The sequence below is a fragment of the Lytechinus variegatus genome, chromosome 3, assembly GCF_018143015.1.
Source record: "Lytechinus variegatus isolate NC3 chromosome 3, Lvar_3.0, whole genome shotgun sequence".
Lineage (NCBI taxonomy): Eukaryota > Metazoa > Echinodermata > Echinoidea > Temnopleuroida > Toxopneustidae > Lytechinus > Lytechinus variegatus.
In genome coordinates, this window is record NC_054742.1 from 2909707 (window position 1) to 2922942 (window position 13236).

The 13236-nt window shown below is 33.9% G+C and overlaps 1 protein-coding gene across 1 annotated transcript; it reads left to right on the forward strand.

Annotated features, from left to right (window-relative positions):
• Positions 1-302: 302 nt before the first annotated feature.
• LOC121411946 (heat shock 70 kDa protein 14-A-like) lies at positions 303-11440 on the forward strand (the record flags this gene model as incomplete). Its single annotated transcript, XM_041604857.1, has 5 exons — positions 303-443; positions 1015-1104; positions 5338-5511; positions 6674-6744; positions 11101-11440. Coding segments are annotated over 5 exons (564 nt in total), but the record flags the coding sequence as incomplete, so codon positions are not given.
• Between the last annotated feature and the right edge of the window lie 1796 nt (positions 11441-13236).

Sequence of the window (13236 nt, forward strand, 5' to 3'; positions counted from 1 at the left end):
AAGGACTTTTTGTGTTTTTCTTGATAGTTATTATTTACATACAGCACAATATATCATCCATTTGGTACTTGGGTCTAGTGGGAAAAAGCGCATAATTGTTGATGATAGGGTCAATATAAAAAAAAAAAATGGTAGATTCTGAAGCCCTACATAAAAATAAGGACTAGATCAAATTTTGAATAACACAATTAAATAATCCAATGAGTTTTTTTATTTGTATCACATATAAACAGTTGGTAATCAGCAGTTAATGATTATTATATTAATTGATTATTATGAATTGATATGTCGAGTAACATATATTATGTCTGCAGGTTATTGTTATAGGAGGATCAACTCGCATTCCAAAGCTTCAGAATCTTTTGAAAGATAGATTCCCAGAATCAGAACTTCTCTCATCCATTTCACCAGACGAGGTGGTAGCAATCGGTGCTGCAGTACAGGTATATATTACTCAACACAAAGAAATATGTCTTTTTACATCCACTATCTTATTTCATGTAGCTAATTAAAATAATTTGCTTAAATATATTGCAATCTTGCATATATTAGAATTGAAATTAAATCAGTTATATAGAATATGATGATATCAAAATAATCTTTTATCTTTGCCATACCAATTAAAATTTCTACTGATAATTATTATCAGATGTAATATGTAGAATATTAATAACAATGGAAACCAATATGTTGCATACAATGCTGCATTCATCTTCCTGTTTAGATGTCCAAGGAATCCATCAAAGTCTGCTGTGTATTTTGTTGCAGGGCTGCTATATTCTAGATTTAGAACATACACTGTATTTGCATTATTACTTTCTGTAAATTTTCCCTAATTCTAAAATCATTTTTCTCTGACTGCTAACAACTGAAATCACTAATTTCTAATTCTATATGGTTTCTACCCTATGGATCCACCAGTATCTATTGATGAAATTCTTCTTGTCTATGGGTTAGCAATAAGTACAATTCAATGTTCATTTATCTCTGACTTATTTTGATTGCCATCTACAGGCTGCTTTGTTGTCGAGTAGAGAAGGTAGTTTATCATGTAGTCCATCTGACTTACAAACACCATGTACAGCAAAGTCAATATTCATTAAGGTAGGTCATTATCCAATTGTAATACTTGATGAAAATAATGATAATAATTTAAGATAAACCCTATCTAGGCATGGTATTTTCGCCGTGCGAAATTTTTTGACCGTGCCGCTCGCTGACTTTACTTTCAAGTCTTGTGCAACTTTTGAGACCAATTTTGCGCAACATGTAAGTGCATGTCAGACCAAAAGTTGCTCAAAAACGTGGTTTTGTGTTCAAAGTCAATGCAAATTGTGTTTTCAACCAAAATTCATAAATGTATGATTATATTGATGATGAAACAATAAGTGGGACAGGTGCAATATGCAATGCTTTTAATAAATATTTTGTAAACATAGGTCACTTACTATCTTCTTCTTTTACTGATTCTGGGGACTTTTTGCAATATGTAAATAGAAGTGAATCATCAATGTTTTTTACTCCATGCACACCCAAAGAAATCATTGATATTGTTTTGAAGTTTAAGAGTGGAAAGAGCCCTGGCTTTGATGGAGTACGTGGTGAATTGGTTAAAAGTGTTATTCATATTTTATGTCATCCTTTATGTGAGATAATCAATTTATCTCTGAATACTGGTATTGTACCTGACAAATTAAAAATCGCCAAAGTCATTCCAGTTCATAAAAGTGGATTAAAAGATAAAGATAAAAGTATATCTAATTACAGACCTATATCTATTCTCCCTTTCTTTTCTAAAATCTTAGAGAAATGTGTGTATATACGTGTATATAAATTCTTGGACAAGTGCAATATCATTACTCCAAAGCAGTTTGGTTTTCGTGCAGGTCACTCTACATCTTCTGCCATTATCGAGTTAATACATAAAGTATCAATTGCCTTTGAAAAAAAAAGAAGTAATGATTGGGTTGTTTTTGTCTCACCTGCGACGCAGAGTGAGACTATAGGCGCCGCTTTTCCGGCGGCGGCGGCGTCAACATCAAATCTTAACCTGAGGTTAAGTTTTTGAAATGACATCATAACTTAGAAAGTATATGGACCTAGTTCATGAAACTTGGCCATAAGGTTAATCAAGTATTACTGAACATCCTATGAAAGTTTCATGTCACATGACCAAGGTCAAAGGTCATTTAGGGTCAATGAACTTAGACCATGTTGGAGGAATCAACATTGAAATCTTAACCTGAGGTTAAGTTTTTGAAATGTCATCATAACTTAGAAAATATATGGACCTAGTTCATGAAACTTGAACATAAGGTTAATCAAGTATCACTGAACATCCTGCATGAGTTTCACATCACATGACCAAGGTCAAAGGTCATTTAGGGTCAATGAACTTTGGCCGAATTGGGGATATCTGTTGAATTCCCATCATAACTTTGAAAGTTTATGGATCTGATTCATGAAACTTGGACATAATAGTAATCAAGCATCACTGAATATTTTGTGCAAGTTTCAGGTCTCATGATTAAGGTCAAAGGTCATTTAGGGTCAATGAACTTTGGCCAAATCGGGGGTATCTGTTGAATTACCATCATAACTTTGAAAGTTTATTAGTCTAGTTCATTAAACTTGGACATATGAGTAATCAAATATCACTGAACATCCTGTGCGCGTTTCAGGTCACATGACCAAGGTCAAAGGTCAATGAACTTTGGCCGAAGTGGGTGTATCAGTTGAATTACCATCAAAACTTTGAAAGTTTATGGATCTGATTCATGAAACTTGTACATAAGAGTAATCAAGTATCACTGAACATCCTGTGCGAGTTTCAGGTCACATGATCAAGGTCAAGGTCATGTAAGGTCAATGAACTTTGGCCATGTTGGGGTTTTTTGTTGAATAACCATCATATCTCTGTAAGTTTATTGGTCTAGTTCATAAAAAGTGGACATAAGAGTAACCATGTATCACTGAACATCTTGTGCGAGTTAGAGTAGTATTCAAAGTCAGCACTGCTGCTATATTGAACCGCGTGATGCAGGTGAGACGGCCAGAGGCATTCCACTTGTTAGACCTTAGTAAGGCCTTTGATTCTCTGGATCATAATATTTTATAAAAAAAAGTTAGAGAGATATGGATTTAGAGGTGTTGTATTTGAATGGTTTAAAAATAAATTAAGTAATCGTAAACAGTATGTATTATTAGATGAATGTGAATCTCAGATGATGACAGTAAGGTGTGGAGTGCCCCAAGGCTCAATATTTGGCCCATTATTGTTTCTTTTATTTGTAAATGACTTGTGCAATATTTCCGAACAATTTGAGCCAATATTATTTGCGGATGATACTAGTGTGTTTATGTCCCACCATGATATCATTACTCTACAAAAGAACTTTAATACTGAATTTGACAAACTGGTTGTCTGGCTTAATGATAATAAACTTGTTCTTAACATAAAAAAAAAAAAATTTCATGACTTTCACAAAAAACATATTGATGCAACCCAAATAAAATTAAAAATCAAAGACTCTTTCATATGTCAAGTCAAACAGACAACTTTTTTAGGGGTAACTATTGACAATAAACTAACATGGAATGAACACACTAGTGTCATCTGCAATAAAATATCCAAACGTATCGGTTTATTTTATAAACTGAAATCTTTTCCCAAAGAAACTCTAATGATCTTATACAACACATTGATATTGCCACATATGTATTACTGTATTACATGGGCATGCTCTAGTATGCAAAATACTAATAGACTTTTTGTGCTGCAAAAGAAAATTATAAGACTTGTTTATCACAGCCAATACCTTGCCCATACCAGCCCTATATTCTTTAATCTAAAGACTCTGAAAATGCCTGATATATATGTTTACCAATGTGCAATATTCATGTATTTATGTATCCACAAATCATTACCAACATCTATCATATCATATTTCCAACTGAACAGAAATATTCATGAATATCAAACTAGGCATTCAAACAATTTTCATTTTCCCTTAACAAAAACTTCAACTTACCAAAATACAATTTTTTATAAGGGTCCATTAATTTGGAATGAATTACCAATTACAATAAGACAGAGTCCAACGCTGAATACTTTTACAAGAAAAATGAAATTTTTACTACTACATAGGTACCTTTAAATTGTAACAGTTTGATATTTTAAATAAGAATGTATGTGTGTGTGTGTTTGCTGGTGTTTTGATTATGAATGGTGTATGTGTGCTGATGTGAATGTATGGGTGTTAGATTTAAATGTACTGTTTTCAATTCATTTTAATTTGCTATTCTTAATCAACAATTCAATTTTTAATCTTCTTATCTGTATGGAGATTGGCTTTTTATATAAGGCTCTGCCTTTCTGCCTCTCCTAATACTTTCATTTGTACATTTGTATTGTTTGTTTTTATATGTTTTCTTTATACTCCTTTATATGTGTGTATATATCTACATTGTTTATATGTTTTTTAATGAAAGTATTGAATAAATGAAATGAAATATTTAGTTTTGCTGGTCTAAATGTATTTATTTCATGCTTTTTATGATCTCAGAAGAGTCCCCAACAAATTTCATTGAAAAAACAATGAAAAACAAAAGGAAAAAAAGAGAAATACATAAGAAAATGATTCGATATGGCATTTTTTTTCATGTACACTTGCTAAAAACACCTCAAAGAGTTTCTATGCCAAAAATTTGTACATTGGGAGCTTTATTTGAGTTAAAGGAAAAAGTATGATTTCCAATACTAATTACGCATAAATTAACATGAAATAAATAACTATACAATTTTGTAAATTATGTACCAGGCAACCCGCGTGCCAATATTCGGCGCGATCGCGCAGTCGACGGCTGAGATCTCAAGGGGGGCCTGAGAGGCCCCCCCCAGCCATATGAACTCCCAAAATACCCCAGCCTAGATAGGGTTATTATAGTGCACATATCTGGTGATAATCATACCCAGGGCTTGCAATACTCATTTGACAACTTATACAATACAGAAAATGTAATAATTACATGTAATTAAAAAATTGTTTGAATAGAAATATTACAATAACAGTTATGTATAAGTTTAAAGTCAAAATGAAAAGGAGGCACGTAGTAGTTGACCATGAGTGTCACTAATTTTTTTGTGTGAAAAAGTTCTGTTGACTTGCAAGATTTGATGTCTAATGGGAGTGAATTCTATAGATGTGGGGCTGTAACAGAGAAAGATCTGTAGCCCCAGTATCACTTGATGCATTTGTGCATACAGATAATATAACTCCTGTATACCACATACCAAAATGCTGAATCTAATGTGTAACTTTGATTGCTTGTTGTTAGGTTGTTGACGAAGCTGGATCATCCCTTCTTCATCCTATCGTGCCCAAACATAGTTACATCCCTCTCAGGCAGCAACATTATTTTACTGTCCCCAAAGACCAAGACTCTTTATCACTTCAACTTGTGGAAGGAGAGCCTACCAGCTTTTTAGATGAAACAACAAAATTAGGAAAAGTGAGTTCAACATTTATACTTATTTTTGTCATTATCTTTATTCATTATTCTAGTGATGACTGCTGTGCAATACAATTAGATAAAAGACCCTCAAAGTCTATCATTCTTTGATCTGTTCTAATAAATACTGGAGCTGATTTAGGTGTGCAGTGGTGATAAACTAGGATTTATTCCTAGTGACTTTCCTCTCCATGAAGCTACCATCAGGACTAAGCCTTGGTCATAGCCATTGTATTATTTCATAAAGTGGTGTTTGAACATTGATGCATTAATGAATTGATGGGTGGGGATGCTCTAGCGCTATTCCAGCTTTGGGGCACCCCCTGTCACTCCATGTGGAGCTCTCATTGTGTAGGCTAGTAATGCACAAGTTAACATAAACATCATATGTATTTCCATCATATGTATTTCCATGATTACAAAATATCATTCACCAAAGGGACTGCATTCAATATTTCTTCCAAAATATCTCTAACAAAAATGTTTGCAAAGAACAACATATATGTTTGAAATAAAATGATATGAAAGATATTAATCCTACAAAGTCAGAATTGTTTTCAGTTGGTTTCATTACGTTTGCTCTGGCTACAGTGGCTCTACTTTTAATTGTACAATCTAACCAAATTACTAACTTCAACCCGATATTTAACACTATACCCTACCCTAAACCTAATCCCAATTCTAACATCAAACCCTAATGCATTCCTAAACCTAACCCTATATAGACAAAATAAAGTCTGGAGCAAGTCGCAGGAGCAAATGTTGTGTCACCTCTCCATCATCTCCAGACACAAACACAGACACACTGTAAGATTTTACATCAGGCCAATTTTGACTGTCAAAAACCTCCGGCGTCATTCGTGGACTGCCGGGTTGGCAAAGCCATCCTGGATGGTCCGTGTGGCTGCCCTTGCTTGTTTGATAAGATTGTTTTATTCTATTTTTTTGTATAATATCTCGATTCATTTATATTATCCTACTAGTGTAAACTAGTTTCAGGTAAAAAAGATATACAAATCTAATTTTAAAAAGGAAACATCCAGTAAATCTATGCAATTCGTGAGAATTAAAAAGCAATATATCTCTTCTAGGAAATTTTTTGAATTTCATTATATCTTTGAAATGAATATGCACTACAATGTGTTTTTCTTGTTTTATTCAGATAATTCTTAGAGATCTTGTGTCTGAAGAACCACAAGAAGGCAAGGTCACTTTAGATCTTCATTTGAAAAGGTGAGATGCAATTCATCTTCTCTCTGTATCCTGTACTTTACTCTTTATGCATTCAATTTGCATTTCTTCACAACCACACATTTTCCTATTGATGCCCTTGTGCTTTGTCCCAGTAGTTTGCAGTTGTAGAGGCTTTGTTTTGTTTTTAATAAATTCGCTTTCAAAACCACTTAGAGATTATCTACCTTCTTTACATGTAAAACAATCAGTAATCCTCCAGCAGACCCAGGAAGTTCATTGAAAAACAAGGAGAGAAAAGAATCAATAATATCCTTCTCACAAACAATGTCATGGTCAGGTTCATTGTAAGCAGTTAGGACTAATGACACCTGTATGAAAGGGGTGCTTTTTTTCTTTGACTAGTCAAAGAGAAACTCTCTCTTTTAATCACTGTAGTATTGTCTATTTTTGTCAAATTACAAAGTATACATGTATCAATAATATATTTATTTTGTGTGATGAACTGCCAAGATGAATACAAAAAAATCATGCCTCTGACCCATAAAAGACCAAAATAAAGTGCTACACTTTTTGTTAGAAACGGAGGAAGAAAAAATATTGGAAACATATGATTTGCAATGCTTTATTTCATTTGTAATGCACTGAATTAATACAGAACAATAAAACCCACCAAATAGGCCCGTATTCTGATAGCAGGTTTAATTTAACCTTAGTCTAAAGTTAACCCTGGTTTAACTAAACCGCACCTCTGGTCTAAGTGTAGTTTAATTATTTTGGTATTCTTATAGCCAGGTTTAACTAAACCTGGTTTAAATCCGTGTTTGAAATTCTTTTTGGAAATAGTAACCCTCTTTTAACCAAGACTAGCACTTTTTGGTAAATTGCTGCTGCAGGGATGGTTGCAACAAAGTTGAAAAAATGTTACTCAGTTTTTTTTTCTTAAAAATTTGGATTTTATGGAAACTAATTACAACTATAGTAGTGAAAAAAAAATCCTTCTCACCCATATATGGTTAGAAATTTTCATTCAGATTATCTTTGTTTTAATTACTAAAACATTTCAATCCCAAATCGAGTGACCTGCACAGTTTTTTGTGTATCAGTCCCATTCATTGCTTTTCATGTTTGTCAAAATCTAAATTGAATAGATTCCCCTCAAGCCTAACCCACTCTAGACTCTAGTCCTAGATCAAAAACAATAACTTAAGAGGTCGACATCTTTTTTCTAGCTTTAATTATGGAAAAATTGTTGTAACTTTTGAGACTAGTCTTTGGTCTAACACTAGGCCTAGATCTAGCCTAGGCCCAATTCTAACTTTCGATCTTCAGCTAGTATCCGTCTGTTTGGAGGAGAATTGAACAATGTTTTTTTTTTACTTTCCTGAAGCAAAACGTAGTCTAGTGGGGCAACTGAGACTGAAGCTACATATTTATTAGTATTGGTCTAGGCCTAGACAGTATTTAGGACTTAGACTGGCTTAGCCTTGGAGCAGGGATAGATATAGGTCTAGTACTAGATCTGATTTGTCTTAGACAAAAAGCTATTGGTTGTTCCGCTGAACTGTGACAGTCTATGTTGGCCTCTCTCACCAAGACAATATGATATGACCGTAAAATGTCAGATTTTTTTCAACAAATCCCCAGATACGACGGTTATTCCTGTTTACAGTGTTAGATCTGACTATTGCTTTGCATTGCTTGCCAATTATGCCTAACTAAAGTTATAATTAGTCCTAGATCTAGAAATCTCTGCACTCCTGTTTTAGGTCCATAATCCATATCTCATTTGTTTCTTTGAAGATTTTTTATAATTTTCTTTAAAACTTTTTTGGGACTTGTTTAGCTTTCCAGGTCCAGGACTAGAAAACTGGCCTGAACCTAGACCAACAGCTCAGTCTAGACTAGGCCTGGATTTATGTAAAAATTTAGATTGGATAACGTTAATCTGTACTATCTATTCAATCTAGATTCTAATTCTTGCCTAGCCGTAGCCCTAATGTTAGGACTGGCTGATCTAATCTAATGTTTGATCTAGAATCTCTAATGCTTGCCTAGATCTAGACTAAATAATTTAGACCCTATCTAGATCTAGAAATAGATCTATATCAATCTAGGTCTTCATGTAATAGGTCTGGATCTAGAGATTTGTAGACTCTCAATGCAGATTCTAAATAAAAAAAATAGTAAATGTAGGCTAGTCTAGATCTACTCGTGTAACATTAGGCCTGAAAAAGGAAGTAGGCTAGAGATCTAATGTTGGATTATTTCTAGGACTAGATCTAAAGGATCTAGGTCTATATCTAGGCCTAGATCTAGAGCTAGGGATTGTAGTTCGAGATCTAGTACCCCCCTTAAAACTATAAATAAGTCTAGAGCTACAGTTGGAAACTGATAAAGTAGTTAAATTCACAACATTTCCATCTAATTTTTAATATTTGATTTGTTACCATGGCAACATGATTTTTTTCATAAAGACAAAATAATTTTTTAATCAAGACTAATGATTTTGCCACATTGAATGAGAATTGGTTAAAACTAAGGAAGAGTTGGAATTGCAAGATTTTTACATAACACCTCTCACCAACACATTTTTACTACTGACAGTGTGTGCGCTCTACAAATATACACTATTATTATTATTAACACAATTTCCGACAAATGCAAAAATGTGTCTCTCGCAAATCTTCATCTCAAGACTTATGTCTGTGCCAAATATGAGAAATGGTTTAAAAATGATAGTAATTAAAACCACAAAAAAACACAAGTTTTTCACCTACCTTTTTTTATTTGATATACTGTTACCATGGCAACGTGATTTTTAAAATACTTTAGGCATAGAATATGTTTTCCACGTCTTCACATTAAGACTAATGTCTGTGCCAAATTTCATGAGAATTGGTTAAGAACTGAGGAAGTCGTTGGAACAGCAAGATTTATACATAATTTTTGCCATAATATACCATTACCATGGCAACACAATTTCCGACACATGCAAAAATGTGTCTCGCACATCTTTACCTCAAAACCAATGTGTGAGCCAACTTTCTTGAAAATTGGTAGAAAACTGATGAAGTATTTCAAATGGCAAAATTTTGGCCATAATATACTGTTACCATGGCAACACAATTTCTGAAAAAGGAAAAAAAAATTCTTACACCTCCTTACCTTGAGACCAATGTGTGTTCCAAATTTCATGAGAATCAGTTAAAAACTGAGGAAATAGCTCAAAATGCAATACAGGCATGAATTCTAAAAATTGTTGGCCATGATTTGTTGGATTTAAACCAGGCTTAAACTACCCCCTGTGCGAGTTTAAGCTCTAGAGGATTTATTACCATACTTAGACCAGGGTTAACTTAAACCTTGCTATCGGAATACGAAACTTGAACTTAACTTAAAATATGACAGTTTATTACTACACTTAGACTGGAGTTAATTTAAACCATGCTATCAGAATATGGGCCTACAAGTTTACTTTATAACAAAGTGTCTGGATGGAGGTCACCTTTTCGCAGGGTTATCTCTATGTAGATATCTGCATTTGCCTATTATAGATTTTAGTTTACCAATAATAAATCAAATACTAGTATATAACAAAACTCATTAAGATAATGTAAGAAATGTGTTTAACATTATATCATAATTTACGATTTTCTTATTGGCAAAAGCTATAGTCATTTATTCTCACTAGCTTATTTGTTCATTTTGAAATCATAGGTGTTGGGTGAAAGATTAATTATTAAGACTCATCATATAATATTAACCACATTTCTAACAATATTTTTTTAGTTTTATGTGTATATTTGATTTTTTATTGGTAATATAAAATGTATAATATGCAAACATAGATATCTACTTACAGATGTAGTTCGTTGTTGATGTCACAATTTGAACTAATCCCGCGAAAATGGTTACCTCCATTCAGAGACTTCGAAATTGAAGAATCCCATCTTTAGAGAGGTGGGACTCTATACTGGGAAATCAGACTGGGGTGTAAGTGGATTCATTTGATTAGCCTGTTTCTATCAATGATATTATGTTGTATTGGGTTTGGGGTTTTATTTTCCTTTATAAATTTTCAATGTGTAAGCACTAAAGTCAGACTAGAATCTAGGCAATTTGCAAAGAGTGTTGGCAATAGACCTGCAACAGGTGTACATGTTGACTTAGGGGCAGTTAAGTCTTGATGTCGTCAAGAAAAGGGGCTAGGACAGAGTGTTATACTTCATTAACATAAATAGGCACCTTGCAAAAGCATCAAAGATATTTGTGTTGGGCAATTTATCACTGCTAGTACTTTTATTTGTGTGAGATTTCAAAAGGGAACATTAAGATTGTGAAACTTTACTGGGTTCACAAATTATTCTTTTTAAAAATTTTTTTTTTCTTTCTTAGGGATGGAACTCTTGAAGTCACATGTAGTGAGAGCGTTTCAGGAAGCATGGATAGCCTTGTGATATCACCTTCTATCAAGAACACTTAAACACTAACACTCTGACTGTCTTCAATTTATATTGGAGAGTACTGCTTGCTGATCTACATTGTAAACTTGTGAAGATCATATGGATAGCGATATGTGACATGGGTTTAACATGTCATAGAATGTGTGAGACTTGTGCTGCTTTAGATCTTATCAATTCTACATGCTGGCAGGAATTTGTCCATTAGTTGGAGCTCAGCCCTAGAATGCATTAATGTAAACTCTCCTGATAACTAACACAATCACCAACTGTGGTTTTTGTCTCACCTGCGAAGCAGAGTGAGACTATAGGCGCCGCTTTTCCGACGGCGGCGGCGGCGGCGTCAACATCAAATCTTAACCTGAGGTTAAGTTTTGGAAATGACATCATAACTTAGAAAGTATATGGACCTAGTTCATGAAACTTGGCCATAAGGTTAATCAAGTATTACTGAACATCCTATTAAAGTTTCATGTCACATGACCAAGGTCAAAGGTCATTTAGGGTCAATGAACTTAGACCATGTTGGAGGAATCAACATTGAAATCTTAACCTGAGGTTAAGTTTTTGAAATGTCATCATAACTTAGAAAATATATGGACCTAGTTCATGAAACTTGGACATAAGGTTAATCAAGTATCACTGAACATCCTGCATGAGTTTCACGTCACATGACCAAGGTCAAAGGTCATTTAGGGTCAATGAACTTTGGCCGAATTGGGGATATCTGTTGAATTCCCATCATAACTTTGAAAGTTTATGGATCTGATTCATGAAACTTAGACATAATAGTAATCAAGCATCACTGAATATTTTGTGCAAGTTTCAGGTCTCATGATTAAGGTCAAAGGTCATTTAGGGTCAATGAACTTTGGCCGAATCGGGGATATCTGTTGAATTACCATCATAACTTTAAAAGTTTATTAGTCTAGTTCATTAAACTTGGACATATGAGTAATCAAGTATCACTGAACATCCTGTGCGCGTTTCAGGTCACATGACCAAGGTCAAAGGTCAATGAACTTTGGCCGAATTGGGTGTATCTGTTGAATTACCATCATAACTTTGAAAGTTTATGGATCTGATTCATGAAACTTGTACATAAGAGTAATCAAGTATCACTGAACATCCTGTGCGAGTTTCAGGTCACATGATCAAGGTCAAAGGTCATGTAAGGTCAATGAACTTTGGCCATGTTGGGGTTTTTTGTTGAATAACCATCATATCTCTGTAAGTTTATTGGTCTAGTTCATAAAAAGTGGACATAATAGTAATCAAGCATCACTGAATATTTTGTGCAAGTTTCAGGTCTCATGATTAAGGTCAAAGGTCATTTAGGGTCAATGAACTTTGGCCGAATTGGGGATATCTGTTGAATTCCCATCATAACTTTGAAAGTTTATGGATCTGATTCATGAAACTTAGACATAATAGTAATCAAGTATCACTGAACATCCTGTGCGAGTTTCAGGTCACATGATCAAGGTCAAAGGTCAATGAACTTTGGCCGAATTGGGTGTATCTGTTGAATTACCATCATAACTTTAAAAGTTTATGGATCTGATTCATGAAACTTGTACATAAGAGTAATCAAGTATCACTGAACATCCTGTGCGAGTTTCAGGTCACATGATCAAGGTCAAAGGTCATGTAAGGTCAATGAACTTTGGCCGAATTGGGGATATCTGTTGAATTCCCATCATAACTTTGAAAGTTTATGGATCTGATTCATGAAACTTAGACATAATAGTAATCAAGCATCACTGAATATTTTGTGCAAGTTTCAGGTCTCATGATTAAGGTCAAAGGTCATTTAGGGTCAATGAACTTTGGCCGAATTGGGGATATCTGTTGAATTCCCATCATAACTTTGAAAGTTTATGGATCTGATTCATGAAACTTAGACATAATAGTAATCAAGCATCACTGAATATTTTGTGCAAGTTTCAGGTCTCATGATTAAGGTCAAAGGTCAATGAACTTTGGCCGAATTGGGTGTATCAGTTGAATTACCATCAAAACTTTGAAAGTTTATGGATCTGATTCATGAAACTTGTACATAAGAGTAATC